This window comes from Lissotriton vulgaris, chromosome 4_1 (assembly GCF_964263255.1).
Source record: "Lissotriton vulgaris chromosome 4_1, aLisVul1.2, whole genome shotgun sequence".
NCBI classification, from domain to species: domain Eukaryota; kingdom Metazoa; phylum Chordata; class Amphibia; order Caudata; family Salamandridae; genus Lissotriton; species Lissotriton vulgaris.
In genome coordinates, this window is record NC_141691.1 from 1,554,697,465 (window position 1) to 1,554,724,604 (window position 27,140).

The following is a 27,140-nucleotide window of genomic DNA, read 5'->3' on the forward strand; positions in this document are numbered from 1 at the left end:
GCCTCCCTGCAGGATGTTGTGAGGGGCCCTGAAGCTCCCACAATCTTACAGATACTTATGTGCATTGGGCTCCAAGCGGTCCTCCACAGAGGCTGCTGGGGCTTGAATTGAGCCTCTACAGATAGGGTGTAAGTATTTGAACCATTCATGCCCCCAAATTGCCAATGCCTTCTCCTAGATTTGAGAATCTGCAATACATGGTCATTTATGTAGAGCTAAGACAGTCAAATAACTGAGGTCCATGGCCTTCCAGCTCCCCTTGGCTTGTCTTCTCTACACATTCACCTGTTCCTGAACTCTGCACATGCTGGAGCGGAGATAAGTGGCCTTTGGCTTTTAGGGAAACTTACACTCAGGACAGCATCAGTCATTCCAGAGACAGTAAGAGAGACACAATCTGACCGCAGGAAATCTTGGGCGGCCGTGACAGTGATGAGAAGGTGCACAGGGGAGAGGGGGGTTGGGGTCGCATAGCACTGCCCAGACAGGTAAAACCTAACTCAACCCATGAGTGCAAATCAAGCGCAGTTCAGGTTTGCGCTCCTCATTGCTGACTTCATCAGCCCGCACGCCCTCCCCTCCGCTGACTACATCCTCCTCGGGGACCTCAACTTCCACCTGGAGAACAACAACGACCGCAACACCACCACCATGCTGGACAACCTCGCCAACCTCGGTCTCAAGCAGCTGGTGACCACCCCCACCCACTACGCCGGACACACACTCAACCCCGTCTTCTCATCCAGCAGGGACATCACCTTCAGCCACGCCACCGGACTCCACTGGACGGACCACAGCTGCGTCCACTTCAGCTTCAGAAAGAACACGATCCACCACCACCAGCAACAGGTTGCACGCAGAAGCTGGAACAAGATCATAGCCGACCAGCTCGCCGCAACCCTGAGCCAGGACCCCCCCGCCAGCTCAGCGAACCCCAGCCAAACCGCCAACAACCTCACGAAGTGGATCAGCAACTGCGCAGACGACCACGCCCCTCTGAGGACCCCGCCTAGCAGACCTGGCAGTAAGAAACCACCATGGTTCACCAACGAACTCAAGAGCTCCAAGAAGAACTGCCGAGCCCTCGAGAGAGCCTGGTGCAGAGACCCAACACCAGACAACATGACCACCCTCAAGCTCGCCACTTGAAAATACCACCAACTGATCCACACCACCAAGAAAACCGCATTCAAGGAACGACTGGACAACAACGCACACAACAACAAGGAACTCTTCAACATCGTCAAAGAGCTCTCCAACCCCAATGCCGGAAACAACGACATCACCCCATCACAAGACCTCTGCAACTCCCTCGCCTCCTACTTCCACAACAAGATCGCAGACATACACAACAGCTTCATCACACAGCCAACGCACCCCACGACCGCACCTGCACCCCCCACCACCCCCCTCCGCGCCTGGACCCCGATCAACACCGAAGAAACCCGACGCACAATGAACTCCATCCACTCCGGATCTCCAACCGACCCCTGCCCTCACCACGTCTTCAACAAGGCCGACGCTGTCATCGCACCCCACCTGCGGGACATCATCAACACCTCCTTCGACACCGCTACCTTCCCGGAGAGCTGGAAGCACGCCGAACTCAGCGCTCTACTGAAGAACCCATCAGCGGACCCCACCGAACTAAACAACTACCGCCCCATCTCGCTCCTCCCGTTTCCGGCCAAAGTCATCGAGAAGACCATCAACAAGCAGCTGGCCGCCTTCCTCGAGACGAACGGATCCCTCGACCTCTCGCAGTCTGGCTTCCGGGCCAACCACAGCATCGAGACCACCCTCATCGCAGCCACCGATGACATCCGAGCCCTGCTCGACAACGGGGAAACTGCGGCCCTCGTCCTCCTGGACCTCTCCGCAGCATTCGACACTGTCTGCCACCGCACCCTAGTGCAGCGCCTCAGCAACGTCGGAATCCAAGAGAAGGCACTAGAATGGATCACCTCCTTCCTCGCCGGAAGGACACAGAGAGTCCGCCTCCCCCCGTTCAGATCAGAAGCCACCGAAGTCATCTGCGGCGTTCCTCAAGGCTCCTCGCTCAGCCCCACCCTCTTCAATGTCTACATGAGCCCCCTTGCGGCCATCGCACGCCAACACAACCTCAACATCATCTCTTACGCCGACGACACCCAGCTGATCCTCTCCCTCACCAATGACCCCGCCACCGCCAGAGCCAACCTACACGAATGGATGACAGACGTAGCCGAGTGGATGATGAACAGCCGCCTGAAACTGAACTCAGACAAGACGGATGTCCTCATCCTGGGCTCTTCGCCCTCTGCCTGGGATGTTTCCTGGTGGCCCCCCGCCCTGGGCAGTGCACCCAAACCAACAGACCACGCACGCAACCTGGGCTTCATCCTGGACTCCTCCCTTTCCATAACCAGACAAGTCAACGCCGTCTCCTCGTCATGCTCCAACATCCTGCGCATGCTACGTAAGATCTTCCGGTGGATCCCCACCGAGACCAGGAAGACGGTCACCCAGGCCCTCGTCACCAGCCGACTGGACTACGGCAACTCCCTCTACGCCGGAACCACTGCCAAACTCCAGAAGAGACTCCAGCGGATCCAGAACGCCTCAGCAAGACTCATCCTCGACATCCCCCGACACAGCCACATCTCCGGACACCTGAGAGACCTGCACTGGTTCCCGGTCAACAAGAGAATCACCTTCGATCTCCTCACCCACGCACACAAAGCCCTACACAACCAAGGCCCAAGATACCTCAACAGCCGCCTCAACTTCTACACTCCCACACGCCAGCTTCGATCGACCAGCCATGCCCGTGCCGCCGTCCCCCGCATCCGAAGAGCCACCACAGGAGGAAGGTCCTTCTCCTACCTAGCCGCCAAGACTTGGAACTCCCTCCCGACCCACCTCCGCCTGACCCAAGACCACCTCGCCTTCAGGAAGCAGCTCAAGACCTGGCTGTTCGAGCAGTAGCGGACCCCCCCCTCCCCAAGCGCCTTGAGACCCTCCGGGTGAGTAGTGCGCTATATAAATGCATTGATTGATTGATTGATCTAAGCCTGGTGATATTAGTCATAATTCTCTGTTCTGAGGGGTAAAAATTGGAATATGGTGTAAAAAGCGCACCCACTAATTAACACATCTTGTGATAATGACTTGCACTTGTGATTTGCACCAATCTATTTACACACATAAAAACATACCAGTCACACCTTTTACACTCAACACTGTCATGTATTGTACTCACAGTAGTCACAATCACATATACACAAAAACACCACCTGTACACACATCACAAACACGATTTGCACACATCATTCAGAAATATAAGCACTCAATATGCACTCAAACTGCCTGCACAATATGAACCCACACTATTCACAATCACATTGTTGAAAAATGCACCACTATAATGCACTAGTCATATTCACATCTACAAACAAACATCAGTCACACACAGCAATAGTACGCACATCGTTCGCCACATACAAGCCATTCACATGCCATTCTGACTAATACGCTTTATTCACCTAGCCCCATTTCCTTTTACAACTGGTTCGCTCATGTCTGAGTTATTTGCACAAGACTGGCAGAGTTTGTTGTGTTTTATATATTAATATGCATGCTCATTATTTATCACAAGCTTTTTTTATAAAAAAATAAACTTTGAGGCGCCCCTTGCGTGACTTTTGCACTGCCATTGCGTCACTTTTGTGACCCAGCCACTTCGTAAATATTGCGGCCCATTTACAATGTGATGCATCTAGGGAGATGCGTCACATTGTAAAGCCCTGCGTCACATTATACCTGCGTCAGGTATAATGTTGGCAGGGTGGGCGTTCCCACGCAAAAAGTCATGTAGAACTGACGCAGTGAAATCTACAAGATTTCACTGCGTCACTCTACGCCTTCACTGCGTCAAAATCCCTACGCCTGCTCAAACCAGGCGTAAGGAATGAAGCTAGGCTTTTTGAATGGGACTCACCCATTTTTTGTTTATTTGAAAGATTTTATATAGCGCTGGCTACAACCAAGGGTATCAGAGCGCTTCACATCAACATTGAACATAGGAGGAAGAAAATAACAATAAACAGTATATGAGGCAAATTACATCAGACATCACACAAAAATAAAGGTAAAAAAAAATAACAATAAACAGTATATGAAGCAAATTACATCGACATCACACGAAAATAAAGGCATAGATAGAATAACATAATGAGCGTTGTGCATATATCGTAATAGAGAGCAGATTATTATGATCAGTGTGTCAATGTGATAGGTAAGCTATACAATGTGGAGGGAGGACATGGTAGGCAGACTCCTGGGGGAGCAACGGTATGAAGAGGGGGGACATAGATCTAATTACCCCAAGAATTTAGTGAGGAGGTGAATTTTAAGGTCCCTTTTAAAGCTGTCATAGGAGCGGTTGCATCGGAGGTCTTTGGGGAGGGCGTTCCAGATGGTTGGGGCCTTGCCAGAGAAGGAGCGGGATTTTGATGCGCTTTTTTTGAGAAGAGGTGGAATGAGAAGAAGGGTGTTAGTGCTTCTCAGTGATCTGGCACTGCCAGCTTTTTTGAGTTTCGTTGAGAGGAATGTTGGAGTGTCCTGATAGAGGGCTTTGTGTGTGATACGTGCAATTTTGTAAGAAGATCTGCTTTCGATGGGGAGCCATTTGAGGGTCTTGAGGGTAGGGGAGATGTGGTCAAAACGTTTACTGTTAGTTGTTAATCTAGCTGCGAGGTTGAGGACGGATTTGATGGGGGTGAGGTGGATTTTGGGAGTATCCGAGAGAAGGGCATTCCCATAATCAATTTTGAATAGGACCAAAGATTGGAAAATTACTTTGAAGTAGTTGGCTGGGATAAAAGGTTTGATTTCTTTGAGGTGGCGGAGAGTGAAGAGTGCACTTTTAGCTGAGTTCTTTACATGGGAGTGAGTGTGAGTTTATTAGTGATGGTGATACCGAGAGATTTGACAGAATCGGCGAGGGAGAGAGAACAGTTTAGGGAGTTAAGGTCCGCGATCCATGTTTTAATCTATTGTGGCGCATTGCTAGAGTTGCGTCACTTTCATGAGCAACTCCAGCAATGCATCACTTTTGTGCCAACAGATGCATCAGAATTTCTGATGCATCTGTTAATCCTTGCGCCATGGAGCACTGAATTGTAAATACAGCACATCCGTAGTGGCGCAAAGAAAATGATGCATCTATGCAGATGCGTCAGTTTCTTGTAAATCTGCCCCCGTTCTTTAAAAATATTCATCTTTACTGGTGCTTGTTTTCTAAAGATTCTAGAAATCAGCAGCAGCCTCCTCTTTCTGCTTAATTAGTTAAAACTGTCACTGTTAATAAGCACCTATCAATACTATCAACAGATGCCAGTCACTATAGCCTTTCCTCATAGTATTGATCATGATAATAGACTCTAGCGTGTCTTTCATAATCTAGCTGAGCATACTGTAAAATCTACACAGTACAATAGCTAGGATGTTTATACCTCTCCCCAATCTCCTAAAAATTATTTACACTTGTACACTTAAATACAGCCTCTTTGGTCACTGTTGGAAACATAGTTACTGGTTGAGGGGGGTGTAACCAGGTGCGGCTGGCACAGGTAACATCAGTGGGGCGGTGTGGTGGGGTGGGGGGTTGGGGCGGAAGTGGACAGACGATGGGATAGGGAAAGTAAAATAAAAAAAAAAAAAACACTTACCTTGCCCTCGCCGCATCGCTGAGCCTACGATGTGGTAAACACAATGTAAGTGCTTTTAATTATTTTTTATTTGACTTTCTCTATCTGTCTGTCCACTTCCCCCCATCCCCGCCCCCCTCTGCCACCACTGTTACCTGTGCTGGCTGCACCATGGGTTTATAGGTAACCCCAATAGGGATTTTAGGTTGTTATCCTGGTCTAAAGGAAATACTGAAGGGATATTCTGCAAAAATCAATGATCAAAATATTTGCCTGTAAGTTAAAGTTTTGGCTGATTTGAAATATTGTAAATTACAATAATCTCTTTATACTTTGGTAGTATGAGGTGTACCCAAAAGGTAGTGTTTCCATTCAATAAAAACATTTCAGATGGCCAATAACTCTGAGATAGCAATTGCATAATTCTTCTCATATAATGTTATCTTTCTTGGATGAAACACTACTGGGTGCAGTTCTTAAGTTTGTGGGTCATGTTGGGATAATATTGCCCCTGCAGCTGTCTCAGAAGCAACTGCTTCAACCAGCCGTGGTCCGTGCAGGTAAAAGGGGTGGGGCCGTGTAAGGGGGGATTTTGAGGGAAGATGCAGAGGGACAATTAAATAAATAATTAATTTTCCCGCTGCATCGTCCCTCGAAATCCCCCCTTACCCGGCCCCACCGCTGTTACCTGCCCGGACCGCAGCTGACATTAACAACAAAAGGCATGTGTAATTGTAGATGCCTCATGACCGGTTCAGTTGTAAATACCTTCTTCAAGTAATTAAATTCAAGCTCTACCTCTTGCTCTACCTCATGGGTCCCCTTAAACTGCTCTCACTGATGAAATAGGTTTGTGATACCTGATGTAATAACAGAAAGGTTATTATTAAACTGTTGATAACAGTTTGAGAATCCTAGAATGTCTTGTACCTCTTTAATTGATCTTTGAGTTGGCCAATCCACCACTTCACGGATATTTGTTAAATCCATTTGAATACCAGATGGAGTTAGGGAAAACCCCAGGAATGTGGCAGTTGCTGAATGAAAATCATACTTTCTAAGCTTTGCATGTAATCCCTTTTCCAGCAATTTTTGCATGACACATACTACATATAAACAGTATGATCCTTCTCAGGATTTGAATGCACCAAAAAGTAAGTGATATAAATGACAACAAATATAACAGAATAATCATTGAAGCTTAATTCACGAAAAACTGAAATACTGTTTGGGTGTTGCAAAAGGCATTAGTAAATACATGTGCTATCTCAACCTGGTCTTGAACCCCGTCTTCCATCATCTCCTTCTTTTATTCTGATAAGCCTTTAACCCCTTCTTAAAGCCAATTTTGAATAGAGAACTGCAGACTTGACCTGATCAAGAAGGACTGAAAAAATGGAAGAGTGTAGAAATGTTTATTGTCACTTTATTTAAGGCTTTATAATCTGTGCAAGGCATCAGCTCATCATTTCCCAAAGGAACAAATAATGAGTTTAATGCAGCACAAAAAAGAGAAAGAAATCTGTTTGTCGAATGATCCTAGAGGGATTTCATGAGATACTGATTCTCTGCTGTGGTCAAGGCATAAACCCTACAACTACTTCTTCCACCAGCTTATTGGAGTGAGAGACCAGCAATTATCTTTAAATATTTTGTGAGTAGTGTTTTTCACAAAACGGTAAATGAAACATGGTGGTAACCATGGAATCCCCAATAGATTCTTGAATTGTGAGGCATCAATGACATCAGTGGTCTAAACTCTACGGATTAAATCTGCGGTTTGGAATATTATAGGGCTAAACCCCAATTCCATGCCATTGATTGCCCTAACCTTCTCAAGTTATACTTTCTGGATCAGAGAAAATTGCATGGTGTGGGCATATTGGCAACAATAAACTTCTTGGTGACCCTAGATTCAATCTTAATGTCCATTCTAGCTGTGCAAAGTGAGATGGCCCTTAGCAGTCCAAAAGTATTTGTTAATACATGGCAAGAGTAGAGAGACAAAGCGCATGGACCAGTTCTCCCTCCCACTGCCAGGGTCTCAGATATTATTCTTTGAGGGGCTCCCCCCACCAACGAAGTGATCTTAAGCTTAGTTGGGCATTCTTCAATGAAATTCCTAGACTTTCCATGGTACTGGTACAACGTTTTCCATTTTCTTTCTTTCTTTCTTTCTTTTTCTTTCTTTCTTTCTTTCTTTCTTTCTTTCTTTCTTTCTTTCTTTCTTTCTTTCTTTCTTTCTTTTTCTTTCTTTCTTTCTTTCTTTCTTTCTTTCTTTCTTTCTTTCTCTCTTTCTTTCTTTCTTTCTTTCTTTCTTTCTTTCTTTCTTTCTTTCTTTCTTTCTTTCTTTCTTTCTCTCATTCTTTCTTTCTTTCTCTCTTTCTTTCTTTCTTTCTTTCTTTCTTTCTTTCTTTCTTTCTTTCTTTCTTTCTTTCTTTCTTTCTTTCTTTCTTTCTCCTCCTTAGTTAGAAACCCCTTCACACCACTACTTATCTGCATGGGCTCATTTTCACTTTGTTTTAAGGGTTCTGAACTGGAGATTTGCACACCACTGTTCCCCCTTGCTTTCCGAAATACAGTGATACAATCTTATGACTAAATCTATTAAAGCTGGCTGCACATGCCTGTAGCTGAGGTTCAATCAAGTAATCCCATAACTCACGATAAAGGACAAAGGCCCTCTTCTCTTCTGGGCCCCCAGATTCTACTACCAGCCGATTTAATTTAAGTAGGAAAATATTTCCTGAATTCCCTGCCTAAAAGCCCTCAGCTCACTAACCAGTGACTAAATTTGAAGCCGACTATCAGAAATCCAAGAAACTTAGCCAAAAAAGCAGGCCATCTATAAAAAAGAGGACCTTTTGCTTGCAAAAAGGGGGTTGTCTTGATGCTGTATCTCCTGTGAGATTTGAAAGTTCAGCTGGGAATCAGGAAATGACATTAGAAGTTCAATTGATGTTGTGCCAGGAACCATTGATTTTTATTTAGCTTGGTGTTTAGACAGCATATTGCAGCTAAAAATATCATGGGACAAAATATTATGTGAAGAATATCGAGGACAAAAATAATTTTATAGTGAAGGTAAGTTGTTATATGAAATGAAATGAAAAATTGCATTTGTATAGCGCATAACCGCCCTGGGGCCTCGCAGCGCTATATCTAAGTAAAGTTTCACTATATATAACTCCACATATATGTTATCTTTACAATATACATATATGTACTCGAGGTACGTAGACTGTGGACTTAAGAATAGTAAATCTATACTTACCTATTTGCACTTACCTTCTCTATATTTTGGTTCTTGATGTCTTTGACACAATATTCTGTCTACACAATATTTTGTTATTTAAAACGCTTTTATTAGATTTTACTTTTTGCCACGACAGAAAAGAAAAACAAATGCAACAACAAAAGTTCTGTGTCCCTTTCTCCCTACCTCCCTGTACCCACCCTTAGGACTATAAAAAAGCAGCATAATCATGCAATAATTATAGATCGGTGCTCTGACCTTGTGTATGACCTAATTTCGCCCTCAATATCTGTAACAATAGAGCGTGCACATTCAAGCAATGTGCTTCTATACTCTGCCCAATCACCCCAAACCTTGCCTTGCTTCTGAGGACATCCCCTGCTCTTTGACCATGCACCATTAACCCTTTTTGCCATGCAGCCTCCGAAAGCAGAGATTCTGCCTTCAAGTGGCACGCCACATGTCTCTTAGCCATCTGAGACCCATCCAAAGAAGTGTCATGCCTTATCATACCGAGTCAGCTCGAAGTCGTCAGTGATGTGCAAGAGGACGAGCTTCGGGTCTCGCGGCATCGGTTGGACAAGACATGCCACATGCAGTTCAGGACACCTTCCAAAAATGGTCAGAGAGTGGGGCACCCCTGTGTACCGTGCAGAAAGTCCCCAGTTTGACTGTGGCACTACAGGCACAGGGATGAGGGAATCACCCCAATGCGCGGAGCCTGTTGCGTGTGAGTTAGGTTCTATGTAAATAGTTTAGCTGAATAAGATGAAGTTGTGCCGAAATCGGCTCACTCCTTGGGGAGGCACAGGCCTCCACCAAGTCATCATCGGATAGGGCTCCCAGATCCAGTTTCCAGCCTGAGCACACCTCCTTAAATGTATCCGGCATGTTCCAGATGAAGGAACGATAGATCTGTAAGACCTTGTGGTCACCTAGATCACCTTGCAGCCATTTGACCTCCAGCGTATGAAAGTCAGGGAGTTCGTCCAAGTCAGTGCTCTATTGGAGGAGCGTCAATCCACTTTTTTTATTACCATCTTATTTTTAATGCCCAGTCCTGAACAAATCATCAGGATGGAGGCAGGGGCGCTGCTGACTGACAGCAGAAGGGAGGAGGGCGGGCTGGCTGTGCATTGTTTAAAGTGCGCATATCTTTTTGGCCAGCCGTCTTGCGATGGCCAGCCACACATGCATACTTTAAACAGCTCTAACCCAGCTCTCTTGAGACAGCTGGATTAGAGCAAGTCAAAACCTCCACAGCGATGAGGTGCCCCGAGTCAGAACGCTCCCACCAATCCCAGTGCTGCCCTCATTCAGGTGAGAGCAGCACCAGGATTGGCCAAGGGAGTTTCTTGTTGGCTGGGCTGCAGGCGGGGAAAGAAGACGCTGGGTGGAGAGGGCGTCATGTTCATCTTCAGGTAAGCTGTTTTATTTTGTACTACTTTTGAGCTTGCACGACCGCCTCCTCCTCCCCGTAGATGCCAGCCGCCACTGGGCCTTGACACTACCTCTGGTAATGCACGGTTCAGAACCTGATCTGTGGCCTCATAGTTGACATTGCAGTACTGTTAATTCCCTAGGTGCATCACATAAGTCACTAGTGGCAGTGTATGCTAGGCTTTGAATCTACAGTATGATCAGACCTTTTTTTATTATGGTAAAGAGAGTTGAGCATCCTGGCTCCTCACGTGTAACGATTCTCTGTTAAATGGAACTCAGAACCTAGGAGGGGCATATCATGGACATGTTGAGGAAATATATATGCAGTGAATATGTAGTACATGCATGTTAGTAGGACTATTTCCCACATGCATCATTGTTACATTTTGCGATTTCTTAATTGCAAAAATGAAGGAATCGCAATTAAGAAATCGTAAAATGCTATGCATTAAAAAATCGCAATATTTTTAGCGATTCGGTATTTTTCCTTAATTGCGATTCACAATTTGCGAATCGCAATTAAGGAAAACCCTTCCCATTGATTCTTATTGGCCATAGGAATCAATGGGAAGGCATAGACATTTTGCGAATTTCATTTTGCGAATCGTAAAATCTAAATGCAATTTCAAGGGTGCAGGGGGTCCAAAGAACCCCTCCCTGCACCCCTGAAATTTAACTTTGAGTGCAATTTACACACACACATGACCCAAGGAAATGTGTGTGTGTAAATTAAAACTTTCAAATATGCAACTGGTGCATGTTTGAAAGTTTTCGGTAAATTAGCATGAAGTTCAACTTCATGCTAATTTACCCCTTCCAAATTACGAATTCGCAAAAAAAATGATCATGCATTGCATTTAAGAAATCTCAAATTGCGATTTCTTAAATGCAATCGCCATTTTAGAAATCGCAACATGGTTGCGATTCCTAAAATGGCGAAATGCATGATGCATTCCAAATTAGTCAATTGCATTCGCAAATGGCCGAAAATTGCAATTCGCACCGTTTCCAATGCAGTTGACGTTGATGCATGTGGGCATATGTGTTGTATGAGTCAGAGCCCTGGGGGGGGTGGAGGATCCATAACCACAGCGTCCCCAGACACTGGAAAGGCATTGCCTGCATTCCTGTAGCTGGAGGGCAGAGACAAAAACTCTGAAGTGAGGGAGGATGGAGACAGGGCTACCTTTAGAAATTCAAAGAGGACCTTGTTAGCAAAGTGCTGCTGATAAGTTCTTCCTGAAGTACGCCATTGGTAGATGATTGGGCTGAGGGGTCTGAGTGCAGTTTCAGTTCTTCAAGGTGAGAATGTGTCCAGGCAGATTCTTTTTTTTTCCTTCCGTAATTACTGCTTCAGGAAGGCTAATGACATCCAGGTGCAGAGACCTCACACTCCATTGTGCCCCTGTTTCTATTATTCCTACTTGGAGCCAGCCCGTTGCTTAAGGCAGTGAGGGCCATCACTTTGCACAAAGGCTGTGTCTAGAGAATAGCCAGAGAATGACATTTGAAAGAGAAACAGCTAACTGGTTTTGAAACCTTACACAGTGGATTCACATCCCCTGTCTGAAAAATATGTATAAAAGTGGGATCCAAACCAACCCCCTTGTTCCAGTCTCAAGTTATTTTTGACCAAAAAGGGAAGTGCCCTTCAGAGTATTCGAAGAGCTGCTGTGGAACCAGGGTTGGTGTCTACCTGACACCCCCCACCCAAAGAGGAGAAGGCACATCATTTGAAGCCTGTAGTTTCAGCTGGAGGAGTTAGCGGTCTGCTTGAAGTTCCTATAAGGGTGCCTGCCTGCCTGCCTGCTTGCTGATAGAGGGAAGGAGTGTGCTGAGCCCTGCAGCAGGAGACACTGTTCAGGAGCAGAAGCCCAGTGTAATCCTGCTGTGAGGGGGAAGGGGCAGCCTGCCGTGGGCTCGCGAGACGGATGCTGCTCCTGACACTGTGTGTGAAAGCCGTGTCTTCACTGAAGCAGGAAGCTCTGATATGGGCCATATGCAGCAACTGCCAGAAAGACACCGATATTTTGGGTTTTGTGTGAAGGCCAGAGCAGTTGCCTGCAGCCGGTCTGGAGGGCCACTCGCACCAAGTTGAAGGCTACATACAGATCTGCCTCACCAATTGCTCCGTAAACGTCATCCCTAGTGAGGTTGCTGGTGTAGCCCCCGCAGGAGAGTATCAGCTGCAAGAGCCAGGACTTCATCTGACACACAACCCAAACTGCTACAATAACCAATAGGTAAAAAGCAGGGATTAGTCTGCCCTGGGGTCAAGAGACTAACCATGTGCAGATGTATGGTATGCACGCTAAGACTTTTTGCTGAAGGGTAAACAGACATTGAGCTGAGGGCCCATTTGACCTGTAAGAATATTTAAGCCATCTGCACCTGTGCATAATCCTTCTCAAATCTGTTATATGCTTGGCTATGCAGGTTTGGGATCTCAACAAGCGAGAGGACGCCCGATACTTGGAGGATAGTGGATGGAAGGGGGTATTGCACCTTAATGTTTAGCACAATTTATGTGCCACCCTGCATGGTGTTTCTATTGATATACACAATGTTTAATTCTGCTTTGTGAATAAAGTACTTACTTTTTATGTAAAATATAAGCACTGGGTCTGACATTAAGATATTGGTTCTGTTGGTTGACTGTTAAATTCTAAGCATTCACCCCCGCACTGCTTCCCTGAGAAGTCACTGGCCATTTTGGAGAGCCATATTAGGGCAGACTCCAGGACTCCTGTGTCAAATGAGCTCAACCAACAAGGCTGGGGCCTAGTGGCTCCTCTCTGTCCTATGCTCTCCATACAGTGCTGACACCACCCCAGAAGTAACTGGAATTGAGCGCTGGCCCAGGATTTGCTCAGTCTGCATCAACAATGAGCTTGAAATCCACTCTCCATCAGGAGGGACAATAGCAAAAATTCCTAGTGGAGACTGCACATCTGAGGTTGCACTCACCAGCCGTTGGGGTTGCTTGGGTCACACGCGTCGACCCTGATCGTCTTCAGTGTGTGCATCCCCTCTTCATCGCTCAGGGCCACACAATGAGTCAGATCCAAGGAATCTGTGGAAGGTAACTCAGGGGAACTCATCTTTTTTCTGTTTTTGTGCGTTTAAAATAGTTTATTTTGCTTATGTGGGAAGTCCCAGATCTTATGCCAGTCTTTGGCCTCCGCCTCCTTAGGAAATCCAAGCTCCATGAGACATCTTCTCTCCACTTGATGTTCGCATAAAAAGTATGCAACTTCACATCTTCTTCACAGGCCCTAAGTCAGCCATGGGACCTCGCTTTGCAGCGACATGAATGGATTCAATAACATACTGAAGCAACCCTTGCTGTACACCGGGTCAAAACCCAAGGAAACAAAACCTAAAAGTTCATCGAAATGGGAAAAGAAAAATGCCAAAGCAGCCAAGCCTTGTTCAACAGAACCAGGCGTTCCTACCCAGAAGACAGACATGACAGGATGTCTTCTGAGTAGGAGTCCTTATGTTTCAGGCCTGTCAAGTATCACGCATCAGACGTGACGCTAACACACTTCAGTGTGGTGTTCCCGCATCACCACACTGAAATGCATTGTCACGCATTTTGCCACTGTCTGACCGCTTTGCTGCCCACTTTGGTGCTAGCGCACGCCGGTGCCTCTGACACCAGTGTGTGCGCCCCGGGCCGAAGCAGACAACTTCACTCAATGCCGGCAGCAGCAGCTCAACAGTTAAAGATCTGCTCGGCGCCTCTCAGACTCAGTGCTTGCTACAATGTAACAATATCTGCCCTGCTGCCTGAAATTCCCACCCGCTGCCGCGCTGGCTGAGGCGCGCGGCTGTCAGTCCCACTGTGAGCCAGTGGGGCGATCTGTGACCTCATGTCTTCCTGGAACAGGAGAGGTCAGTGACCAGTAGCTGGGGACTCGACTGGAGGAGTTGCTGTGACATGTCGGTCCGCGCAGCGCCCCGCAGCAAGTCTTACTATTTTGGACTGTCTGAGAGAGAGTGCGCTGCTGCCTGTGCACTGCAGGAGGGGCAATAATGTATATTAAAACCCGGCCTCGGCGGCACAGCGACCTCACTTGCTGAGACAGTCACTGACAGGGTCAGTCAGCACAGGCAGCATCATGGCCATGCGGCGGCATGATCACAGGCGCCGCATGATGACTGGGCACTGCGGGGAGACTGCATGCAAATAATCCAGTTTTCGTACAGGTCACCTGCTCCCTGTCGAGGCAGAATTGTGGTCTGCAATGGAAGCAGTCACTGCACGCTTGTCCCCTTGGCCATGGCTCACTGTCCCAGTTGAAGCTGCACCCCTCCACACAGCGCAGCATTGAGAGAGGGGCAAGAAGCTGTGCACCCCGGGCTGGGGAGAGGCAGCGTAAAGATGAGACCAGGTCCAGCTCCGCTCCACTCCACTCCAAAGCCTTGGTGTCAGGATCTGTGTGAGGCCGGCGGGGCTGGAACAGTCGGGAGCACAGAGGGCGACTCAGCCCCATAAACAGGGCCGTACCATTGCGGGACAGTTGAGCTGTCAGGCCAGGCCTGGGTTTTGGAGTGGGGCTGTCCTGGGGTCAGCAGCGGGGAAGCAGGAGGCAGTTAAAACAAAGCAGGAGTCTCCTGCCTCAGGCTGGTCTAATGGCAGGTCTAGCAGTGAAAGCAACCACTGCAATGTTCAAGGTGGCACAGACCTTTTCAAACCAATATCCAACTCAAAAATAAAATGTACTTTAAGCCTGCCTAGCTGTTACCTAAATGAGTGCCCTCCACTTTCAGCTTTCCAATGCAGCCGTGCTTACGGCTTATGTTGCTCAAGGAAGTCCAGTAAAGTTGCAAGTCACTCAGCTGATTATAATTACATTATCAACGTCTTCCAGACCGTTTTATCTATTTTCTGCAATTTTGACTAGAGTCTGATAAATAAAACCTGTTTAACAATTATTTCTTACGCTTTTTAGCAGTTAACTTAGAGTTTCTCCTTGCTCAAAGGGGTGCAATTTCTGATATTTATGTTTCCCTCATCTTCTTTGCTTGATTTTGCTCGTGAGAAAGTGTCACTCATAGTCGTTGAAATGTCACTCATAATTACACTGAAATTATGACAATGTCACACGTGGCAATCTAAAACCTTGGCAGCTATGATGTATGTCTTTATGCACGCCTTCTGCAGGGTGGCGGTAGACTTCATTTTGTCTGTAAAAGAAAATAGAACAAGGGCCGCTGCCTGGGAAAGCGGACTTAATTCATAGATCAAATGTATCTAACAAGGACACGCTGGCTTTAATTTGGTTACTATGGTTTGCTGAACCGTGCTGTAGTTTTTGTGGAATGCAAAAAAGTAAAAAAACAATTGCATAGATTCATCAACCGAAATTGCGATCGCAATAGCTGCGAAACAGCTATTGCGAACGCAATTTCCGCTCCCGCAATTCATGAAGTTAAAAACCACCAAATAGCGAATTCGCAAACATAAATTCGCAGAATCAATGTGGAACCCTCTTAGCGATTCTGTAGCAGCGAATCTCCACCTATTCTGCGAATTATTTTGCGAATTCTCAAATAATTTTCAAATACAATTCATCAAAAATCGCAAATTGCGAAAAACACAAATTGCTAAATGCGAGTGGCAAATTAAGGAGAAGCCAAACCAGGTGGTAACCATGAGGTTCATTAGGAAAAAATAAAATAAAATTTGAAACAAGGAACAGGTGCATGATGAAACAAAGACACTTAAGGAGACACAGTAGTAGCATGAGGAAATTCACAATGCCAGGTCTCTACATCGTGGCAAGGCGGCTGAGGCTCCAGGCTGCAGCACGGAACCAACGCAGGATCCAGGAGCGCATATTCCGGCTGTGGATAACACTCCTGGGCCAGAATGAAGACCAAATACAGGCGGAATGGGGCAATGATAACGAAGCTCATCAGAGACCTTGATCCCTTGATGCAGCACCCAACAAGGAGGACCAATGCCATGCCCACCCATGTCCAGGTCTTGTGCTGCCTGCACCTCCTGGCCTCCGGAAGCTTCCAGGGGATAGTTGCAGTTGCAGGGGGTATCTCCCAGAGCACACTGTCACGCTGCCTACAGAGTTTCCTGGACACCATGCTGACCCGGATACACCACTACATAACCTTCCCAACCACCCAACAGGACTTAAATCAAACGAAGCTTGACTTCTATAACACTGCGCAATTCCCCCATTTAATTGGCTGCATTGACTCTACCCACATCCACATCTGCCCACCCGCTGAGTCAGAATACATGTACCGGAACCGCAAGTCCTACCACTCACTACACATCCAGATGGTCTGCAATGCAAAGACAATTATCACCAACATAGTGGCCCAATACCCGGGGAGCACGCATGATTCTTTCATATTCAGGCACAGCGGCATACACACCCGCTTGGTCAGGGGTGACTTTGGCAAAAGACACCTCCTAGGTAAGAACACATGCCCACATACAGTACGTCAAGACCATGTAGCTGCGCATGACAGGCACTGATCCTCTGCTCCTATCCTTCAGGTGACAGTGCCTACGGCCTCCATGAGTACCTCCTCACCCCATACCTCAACCCTGTCTCACCACAGGAACGACGTTACAAATGTATTTGAACAGACATTTGTGATGTTAAAGAGCCGATTGCGCATCCTACATAAGACAGGTGGGGCCCTCAAATACCAGCCTGAGGTCTGCTGCCGCATCTTGGCCGTGTGTGCCATACTCCACAATATTGCTATCAAGCGGAGAATACCTGTGGAGATCTCTGGCAGTGAGTCGGAGGGGGACAACCGCCCACCTGCACATGTGCATCATGCATGCGGGGAGAATCCTGCTGAAGGACACAGACGCCGCAACAACATCACAATGAATTATTTCTAGTGCACCCATACCCCTCACACAACACTGCACTCATGCATGCCAAATGAAATAATGACATGAGTAGGATTTGCGTTTGAAATAAGTTCTTATAATTATGTGAACAAGATCTTCCATTTACTTTTTTTGTTAAAAAAACATGAAAACTGTATTACGTCATACAGCCTCATGATTGCGAAGCAGGCGTGCTTGGTACATCAGCATGGCACTGCTGCTAATGTTCAGTCAATCACTGGCGCCTCCGGCCAGACGCACCCTGTCGCCTCTCCACATCCACCTCACCAGTATCGGGCTGTGATGCTGCACTGGGCCTGGTACTGCAGCGTCGTTCTGGTACCACCGGCAGGGACAGGCTGCTCAGACTGGATGTGCCCTCACTGGCATCATCCCCTCCCCTTGCATGCCCATGGCCACACACCTGCTGGACAGCGGTTGTGACCTGTTCCAACGCCCTAGCAACATCCTGGCAGCATTGCACCATTTGTATTTGCATTGCCAGGGACCGGCGTGACAGTTGGGATGTTGCATTCCCGATGTTGCATTCCCGATTAGGTGGTTTGACCTGGTATATGCTGATAACCAGGTCAGCAGCTGGCGGTGGCGGCGGCGGCGGCTGATGTCCTGCTGCGACACCATGATTTGGCTGTTCTCCCTCACTACAGCCGTTAACTCCGGCACGCTCTCAGTGAGCTGGTTCACATTGCGCGCAGTCTTGTACAGCTGCAGCTGGATGGCTGCCATGTGCCGTGCCTGCTTTTGGTGGACTGCTAGCATCCGGCGTTCGATACCAAGCCCTGGATCTTGGGCATGTTGCCCCCTGTCAGCTCGTGTTGCCACGTTGCGATGCTGCATCAACCGGCCGCTTGACTGCGACCGCACAGTGGCTGTGCGCCGTGTCTGCCTCCTGGGTGGTGGTGTGGCCTGTTCCACTGCCATGTGTGAAGCATGGGGTGGTTGCACTCCTCCTGTGGCTACAGGGGTGGCCCTGTCTGCATGGGGAGGTGGTGGTACTGGTGCAGGTGTGTGTGACGGTACAAGTCGTGGGGCAGGATGGCTCTCTCCCTCTGTCTTCTCTGGGGTCTCCTCAATTTGGAGTGCCTCGCTGTCTGTGTCTGTGGTTCTGCAGCACCTGTGATGTAAATGGGTGCATGATTAATGATATGAATCTTGCACATGGGATGTTGCAACATGCATGCAGGCTTGCATTCCCTGACTGGCTTTAGGGATATGTTTCACTTGACAGGTCTGGCTGTGTGTGGCTATCAGGGAGCTATTGTCACACTACAGGTCCCACAATGCAATATGGCATTTCTGATGTGCATGGCCTGCATTACTGGGGTTATTAAATGGCTAGCTCTGGGGGCATGGGCATTGTTAGGGGACGGGGTCGCAGTTGCATGGCTCTTACCTTGGGATTGTTGTGTGGGTCGGGAGGTGTCCAGCTGAGTGACCCCCACGCAGGCTGCTGGGTTGATGGTATCCTCAACAAGGTCCTCGAGTGTTGTCCGCAACTGTGGGGTCTCCTCCTCCTGTGGCATGTTGCTCCCCCAGCCTCTCTGCTATGCGCTCTTTGGCCCGGCCTCTGAGGTCATACCACCTCTTCTTCAGCTCATCAATTGAGCACTGGGTCACTCCTACAGAGTGTACCTTCGCCCTGATGCGCTGCCAAATGCGCCTTTTGTCTGCAGGGCCGGCCTTAGGCATGTGCAAGCTGTGCACCTGCACAGGGCCACCACACCAATATATATCCTTAATATAATAATCCTCTGAGGATGGATACATATTTGCGTGGTGGCCCCTGGCAGGGATTTGGCGGCCTCCGGCTCTGTTCCACTTACAAACACCCTGACCCCCCCCCCCTCTTCAATGGCCTCCGCGCTCCGCCCCACCCAGACCCCCTCTTCCGGGGCCCCCTACCTACACTCCCTGCCCAGGGCCACCATGAGCCTAGAGCCGCCCCTGTTGTCTGCTTCAGGCACCTTCCTGGATTGCTCACCAAAAAGCCTATCATGGTCCCTGCTGACTCCCTGGATCAGGAACTCCAGCTCCTGTTTGGAAAATGTTATTTTTATTTTCCTGCCAGTTGCACTGCTTCCTGCTGCATCCTGGGACATTCTGGAGTTGGATGTATGTCCTGTTGAGGGGCTGCAGGGTGTGTCTGATAGAGCTCAGTGCTGTGCCTCTTCCTCTCTCCAGCTCTGTGTTCAGAATGAGTGAGGGAACTGCCTACTTCCTGGTTGTGATGTCATCATTGTGCTCGAAATTTGACTTCCCGTTTTTGCGATCTCGCAATTTGCGAGATCGCAATTTGCGATTTCTGTAATTGCAAAATCGCAATTTCAACATGGGAAACAGGAGATTCTGCGATTTTTGTGCGATTTAGCAAAATTCGCATTCGGCGATTGCGGCCGACTGCGAATCGCATTTTTGGAACGCTTTTTTTGATGCATCCCATTCTGCGAATTCTAATTTGCTATTCGGTATTTTTCGGAAATTAACATTCACAGAATCTGGGCTTGATGCATCTGGGGGAATGTCATTCACAGCGCCGATAGCTCTAACTTTAACAATTGTGAGATCCATTACATTGCAAATTCTTGTTTTTCTGGTTCTATGGGGTGTAAACCCCCCACCCCTTGCGGGGCAGCCTTCAGGGGGCCCCTCTCAATCAAACACACAGCCAGTGTGTCATGGGCCCTAGTGCAATGAAGAAAATGCCCCCTGGCCACTGTTTAAACTGTGAATTACAGCAATAATAAGGGTTCAGTGGGCCTATCAGCGCTCAGGGCCCCGGTGCTACTGCACCTGCTGCAACAATTGAAGCTGCGCCCCTGTATCTGTGAGGTAAGTGAATATCAGGAGATAATTGACATATTTTCAGGGGCGTGTTTGTGGGGGGTAATTATGTTTTGTTACCACTAGAAACATCTCATAGCATTTCAAAATAAAATATGTGAGTGAGGACTGATATTATTAATAAAAGAGATATCTCTTGATATGCTGTTTACTTTGGGTCACAATGAGGGGACAAAGGAACCTGTGCAGTGATCCCTGGGTTACAGTCAGCATGGCAGTGACAAGCCTCACCCACTGTCTTCGTGAGCCTTTGTTGCTCAGTGAGATTGATGTTGCTTCCACAAAGATTGGGTTTTCTCCTGCACTCATGAAAAGAGCCATTTAGGTATAAAAAACTGTTGTCAGAATGCTTCAGAAATAAATATTGAAAGTTCAACCTGCAAACTGCAAAGAAATCTCTACCCATCAACACTGCGCCTGCAGGGTTCAGCTGGCTAGGCGTTGGATGTTGTGCTGCAATTGTGTCTAAAATCACCATATGAAGAAACACTGGCAACTGCTACATACATATTAAAGCGAGTTTTAACGTATCTGGGCTGTCTGTCAGATTTCTTCCGCGGAGTTGCATTCTGTTGCTTCTTTTGCCGCATAATGAAGTGTCATCTTCTCGCGGTGTTTAAAGCTGATAGGCAGGCACTCCTAAGGGTAGACAGGAGCCTGCAGCCTGGTGATTGCTCTTCATATGTCATGCGTGTAGATCCTGTCAAGTGTTGACAGTGAAAACGGTTGAATAAAGACTGTTAAAATGGCGCTGTATAATGCGCAATTAGAATGATAGAGGCTTGGCGGTTGCGTCGCGTGAGGTGGTTGATTCTATCTGAAGCACAGATTTACAGGAGTTTACAACTTCACCACGCTACATCGGCCAAAGACAGAGAGATGAAGCGGACCATATCCTAGGCACACAGTAACTTTCCTATTAGAAAATCTGTCTAGTTTCTTATTAATTTTGCTTTTCACTTCTGACAAAGAAATATTCTGATTGTGAACTTTATTTTGTAGTACTATATTTGCCATGAGCGATGAGGGAATTTAATGGAATCAATTAGCGCCGAGACGCCCACGGGTATTCGCCGCGCTCAACAAATTACAAAAATAAATAAATAAATTTACTGAGAGCTTTTATGGCAATGACTTTATGAATTTGCCTTTATGACCTAGGTACCGCACCTCTTGAATGTATTTTATATAAAACCTTAACATTTGTATCCTGATCTATAACTCAGTTATTGAGGCTGTCCTCACTTAATTGACTCTATTTGTTACATGCTGTAAGGTGCCTTATCTCCGGGACACATTACCTCATGAAATTGATGTTAAACTCCATCTCTAGTTCATAAACTTGCGGGCGTGCTGTTGATGGAATATTTTAGGGTGTACATGTTTGTGGTCCCCTCCACCCACATGTGTAATTATTCATGAGTGACTGGTCTATGTACTAAGTGGTGGATGTCATGGAACTTTTCATGGTTTATTAAAAAAAATGGATTGGACTGATTTGGCAGATAAATCTATCACTTGTGCTTTGCATTTAACCACAAACCACTGTGAGCCACAAACCACTGTCAGGATGCCAGGGAGTTCCCCCATAATGAGCAATCTGTGACAGCCCATGGTAGGGGAATGGGGAAGGCTTCCAGCAGTTACTCTGAATGGTCTACTCAGAGAGGCTTGTTCTCATTGGTTCAGGGCAGTCAATAAGAAGTAAACAACTGCCTATTGTTTCAGTACTTCAGATTGGCTGACCTTAATCATTCGGAACAGGGCTCTGTCATTGGACCTTTCCGATTAGTCATAGACAGTCATTTATAATATTCATGGGCCACCTACTCCGCCAGGTTGTTTTACAATCCGATGATCTGTACTAAACACACACGCCAAAATATTCCCAAATCTTGTAATGGCATCAGCCCTTTTTAAGTTGAGCATTCAAGACCTCTTATATATACTTTTGTATATACTTATATGTTTATGTACTTTGTGGGCTCTGGAGATCAGCTCTAGGACTTGTCTGCTTCCACTTAGGAACTTTTTTTTCTGTTCAACCGCCTCTATTTAACTGTCTTGATAGAATACGACCAGTAGAGGTTAGTAAAATACTAGAATTGCTTTCTGCTTGTTCAACTGCCTCTATTTAACTGTCTCGATAGATAACGACCAGTAGAGGTCAGTAAAATACCAGAACTGCTTTCTGTTGAGGGACTTTCTTTTTTTCTTTTTTCTGGCAACTGCCTCTGTTTAACTTTCTTGATAGAAAACGAACAGCAGAAGTCAGTAAAATTCCATAATCACTTTAGCATTCTATAAAAAAAAGTTTTTTTTAATCTAATATTTTCAGTGATATGATCACCGAAGGCCCTGATTTTATATTAAAAGCAGAGCTTTGGACAATACCATTTCCTGCTGAAAGGCAATATGTCTCTCCATGTGTTCCCATACTTGGCGTGTAATGCAGTTTGGTGCTTACTTTCCCTCCATGTTCAAGAACAGTAGATGTTTGAAAACCCTGGCTAATGTGCTGCATGGCTAAATACATATAAGGTCCCAAAGGCAAGACCAATTTAATTGCAAATGCTTGGTTCCAAGACAAGCAATGTGCTTTTTAAGCTAAAGTTCAATCAGGAGGAAAACAAAAAAAAAAAAAGGGATTCTGCCATTCTTCCTTTTTGGTGAACATTTTCGCCATCCATGTGTGTGACCGCAGGTATGGATAAATAGGTAGATGGATGGTTGTGTGTGTAGAAATCAATGAATGCATCTGTAGTTTGTGTTCAGATTAGTTGATGGATGGATGAATGACTGGATGGATGGATGGATGGATGGGTGGATGGATGGATGGATGGATGAATTAAGCAGATCAGTGTGCCTGTGTGAGTGAGAGAGTGAGTGAGTGAGTGAGTGAGTGAGTGAGTGAGTGAGTGAGTGAGTGAGTGAGTGAGTGAGTGAGTGAGTGAGTGAGTGAGTGGGTGGATCAGTGGTGGATCAATGCTTGGGTGTCAGTTGATGGATTGATGAATGGAAGGGTGTGGAAGGATGGATAAAATGTCTATAAAGAAATTGATATGTGAGGATGGATGAAAGTGTTTGAGTGGATGGATGAAAGCATGAATGGGGTGCATGTATGAATTGAATAATTGTGTGTGGGCTCATGTATGTGTAAATGCAGAGGGTTAAATATGCGGCTGGGTGAGTGTTCCTTCGAAGGTGAACAGATGAATAGGATAACTGGATAATTAAATAGGACACAAAGGTGAATAAAAATGATAAATTAATAAGATGGGTGAATTAGTGAATATTACACCTCTCCCCTCTTTTTTTTTCCTCTCAGACTCAAGGATGTACCCTATTAGAATGGTGGGAGGGTAATTATATTTTATGTAACATATCACATAGCAATAAAATCAAATTTGCTACATAGACCTAGTACCAGGGGCGTAACAGAGGCCCCCGCAGCCCCTGCAGTGCGGGGGCCCCAAGCTCCAAGGGGCCCCCTCAGCACTGCACTCCTGCCAGAGAGCTTCTAATTGAGCCTGGAGGGGGCCCCTCTTCCCACCGTGTAGGGAGGCCCCCTCAATTTTCGTTACGCCAGTGCCTACTACTACAATATAGTAACTATGCAATTACTATACTAAATCCTAAATACACTTACCTCCCAATGTAAATATGAGTGTTGTTGAGAATAGTAAATATATACTTACCATACAACGTAGCGTTAGGCGGATAAAATAAATGTAACATTATTGTAGGTCGATAGTGATAGCCTCAATATAATGTCATACTACCATGTAAGTTTATTATTTTAGTTCTGTTGTCTGGCACTGTAGGGGAGAGAGATGAAGTTTGTACCACACCAATGTATGAAATTGAGAAAAGTACAGTTTTTGTTTTGCTGTGACTTTTAAAGTACCAAGTTTCAGAGGTACAAATATCTGGTTGCAAATTGTGACCAGCATTTTTGCAAACCAGTAAATATTTTTTTTAAAACAACCTATTTACTAATACATAGGTTCTAAAAATCTGAATCATGGTGGGTCCCAGTCAGACCCACCGCTAGAATTTTAATGAGATAGGTCATTACTCGCTATGATTGGAGGCCATCACAAGGATGGTGGCCTGCTGCGGTCAGCATAGCACCATGTCTGCGGTCACATTTAAATAAAGCAAAGGAATTGTTTTTGTTTTTTAAATGAAGCCCAATTTCTTTAAAGAGTACTGGGCTGTGTCTAAAAAGAAAAGTACATTTTTTATGATTGCTTGAGAGTTTGTATTGGTCCTCTGACCAACTGCCTACTCCTCAACAAACTTTTTTTGACATTCACGAAGAGGAATAGGTCACCAAGGTATCCCTTCCCTTTTGCGAATGGAGTACCACCCAAACTTGGGGTTCTTTAACTTTTCAATGCTTTGCAACCGCTATTTTGCTCCAAAATCATTGATACATGTGGATAAGAATCTCTCTTTGGAAGAGACACCTACAATATATGCCTTCCAAATAGCGATTCCTTAACCATTTCTAAGCCTATTTTAGAAGGTGGAAAAAAGTTACCAACTGCTGGAATGGATTTAGAACATTGCAAAAGATAGTGGCAAACTTCATATTGAAGAGGTTGTGCTCGAAAAAATCTTTGTACAGCTTGCTCAAAATTATTACAGATTTATTTTCCTATCTTCATCTTGTGAACATTGCAACTATGTGTTGATTAGACACAGTATAGTAGAAAACTAATAATGATTTATAACAAGTACTAATACTCTACCACTTTTGCTTTCTTTTTTAAAGATCTTTCTACATGGTAATAATCTGAACAGTCTCCATCAACTAATTCACCCAGAATGCCTGCCCTCTGAATTCGGAGGCATCCTCCCTCCCTATGATATGGGAACTTGGGCAAGGACATTGCTTGGACCGGACTACAATGATGAAAATGAATATACTCACACTTCTTACAATGCGATGCATGTGAAGCACGCACCCTCAAACCCAGAGAGGGAGTACTCTCCCAAGTACATGAAAAGGTAAGGAAGTTTATGATTTACGTGTTCAGTAACTATTCATTGCATGGGATTAACAAAGAGGGGTCTAGAAGAAGACTCTGAGCTCCAAGACAAGTGGGTTCAAAGACTTAATATACAAGAGTTCAGCTACATGTAGAGAGCGAGCGATGCGTAGCAGTGACTCCAGATGACAAAACGAACATGCCAACCCTCAAACAATTACATTAAATTTTCTAAAAGTGCATCACACTCTCAGATCCATCTTTTACATGTACACTCCACACACCATACTTCCACAATTATCTTATATGTGTGGACCATGTTTATAGTGTCTTATGCTCCCTCATATGGCTGAATGGTTCCAAGATAGAGATTCTTCAGGCTGGCAACACACTACTGACTCCATTTCCATTCTTTTGTCCTAGCTAGAGGGATTACTTCCGCCGTGACACCAACTAAGGCACTAAGTAACCCGGTGTTCCTTTCCATTGTCAGCTCTTATCTAAATCCACAGATCAGTGCAGTAGTGACACAAACAAAGTAAACACCCTGAGGAAAACCACTCCCTTCTTCAGACAGACCATGTAATGCTCACAATAGCCTTAGTCCTTCCAAATTTGGATTACTTCAACACAAACAACGCAGACCTTCTAGAAAGTAGATTTCAAAACTCAATGCGGTGCAGAAAAGAGTAGCAAATGTGCTTTAACAACACAACCCTCAACATCGAACCCCCATCTGGCTCCCAATAGCGAGATAACTGAAATTCAAAATTCTGTGCATCATGCACAAGGTCTTCTGTAATTCAAGATTATATGCATCATGCAGAAGGTGGTAGGAAAATGTACCCAAGCATTTTGAGAAACTATCATCCTACTGCATCCCTGGTTGACTCCTAAGGTCCCTCCAGTTCACTGTAATCCCATAAAAAGCAGCAAGAAAACAACAAGGCAGCAGACAGCTTTATGGCATACTTGAACACTCGCTGATAACCCACAATAACTATGTGGGATTCGCAGGTCTGGAATGGGGAAACAAAAGAAGCTCAGGTAAAAATATAAAACAATCTTCCCTCCCCTCGTCTTCTCATGCAATCTCTCTCTCTCTCTTTCCATCCATCCAATCTGGCTTCCTTTTTTTCTTCTCTTTTCTTTCTCTTAATCTCCTCTCATCACTTTCACTCTACCTTTCCCCTCTCTCCCTCTTTTTCATTCTCTCTTGAAGTCCCTTTGCATGCAGAAGTTACCCGCTGTGAGCTGTGGAAAGTAATATGGGCACTCTGAGTGACCATGGGCTCTCAAAATGGAATCCAAGCGCACCGGCCCATTGAGGAAATGCCCAGTGCTATAAAAGGTCTGTCCTTCCCTGGGGATTTGGGAAAAACATAAAAACCTTAGTATTTGGACAAAAAACTAAGATGAAATATCGGAAGATAGAAATATTGGAAAAAAAGATTATGATTCAAAAACACTGTGATGCAAACATATTGTTGTCTAGAATATCGATATTTTACATAGGTAATATTGTTTTTAAGAATATTGTTGCTGTTAATATCCTTTTCAGAAATATAGTCATAAAAAGTAAAAAAAAATTAAAATTCTTTTAATGTATTTTAGTTGAAATATTAATTTTATGTGTAAATATTGTTTGTATAATTGTTATTCATTGAATTAAATATGGTTTGTAATTTTCAATGATTTCGATTTTTTTTATTAGTTGTCAATTGTAATTTATAGTGTTGTAGCGGGTTGTTGGGTTTGTAGGTAGATGGGGTTTAAAGTTAATTAAGTAAGTATTACTAATTATTAATTAGTTTGTAATGAATTATGTAATACTGATTTATTTTAGTTACTTTTGCTGTGGATTTCTAGGTTTGTTGGAGTATAGGGTGGGAGGTTAATTGAGTAATAATGAAATAACAATTAATTATTAGTTGATAGATAATTATTTAATTGATAAATGATCATGTAAATTGTGTAATATTTATATATTATAGTTATATTTCAGGTGCGAGTTG

The 27,140-nt window shown here is 45.4% G+C and overlaps 1 protein-coding gene across 1 annotated transcript in view; it reads left to right on the plus strand.

The window, feature by feature from the left end:
• CLVS1 (clavesin 1) overlaps positions 1-27,140 on the plus strand; it is a 460,764-nt gene that overhangs the window by 290,786 nt on the left and 142,838 nt on the right. The window contains exon 4 of the mRNA XM_086965796.1: positions 24,909-25,144. Coding sequence (XP_086821922.1) covers positions 24,909-25,144 — 236 coding nt within the window. The remainder of the gene's footprint in view (positions 1-24,908; positions 25,145-27,140) is intronic.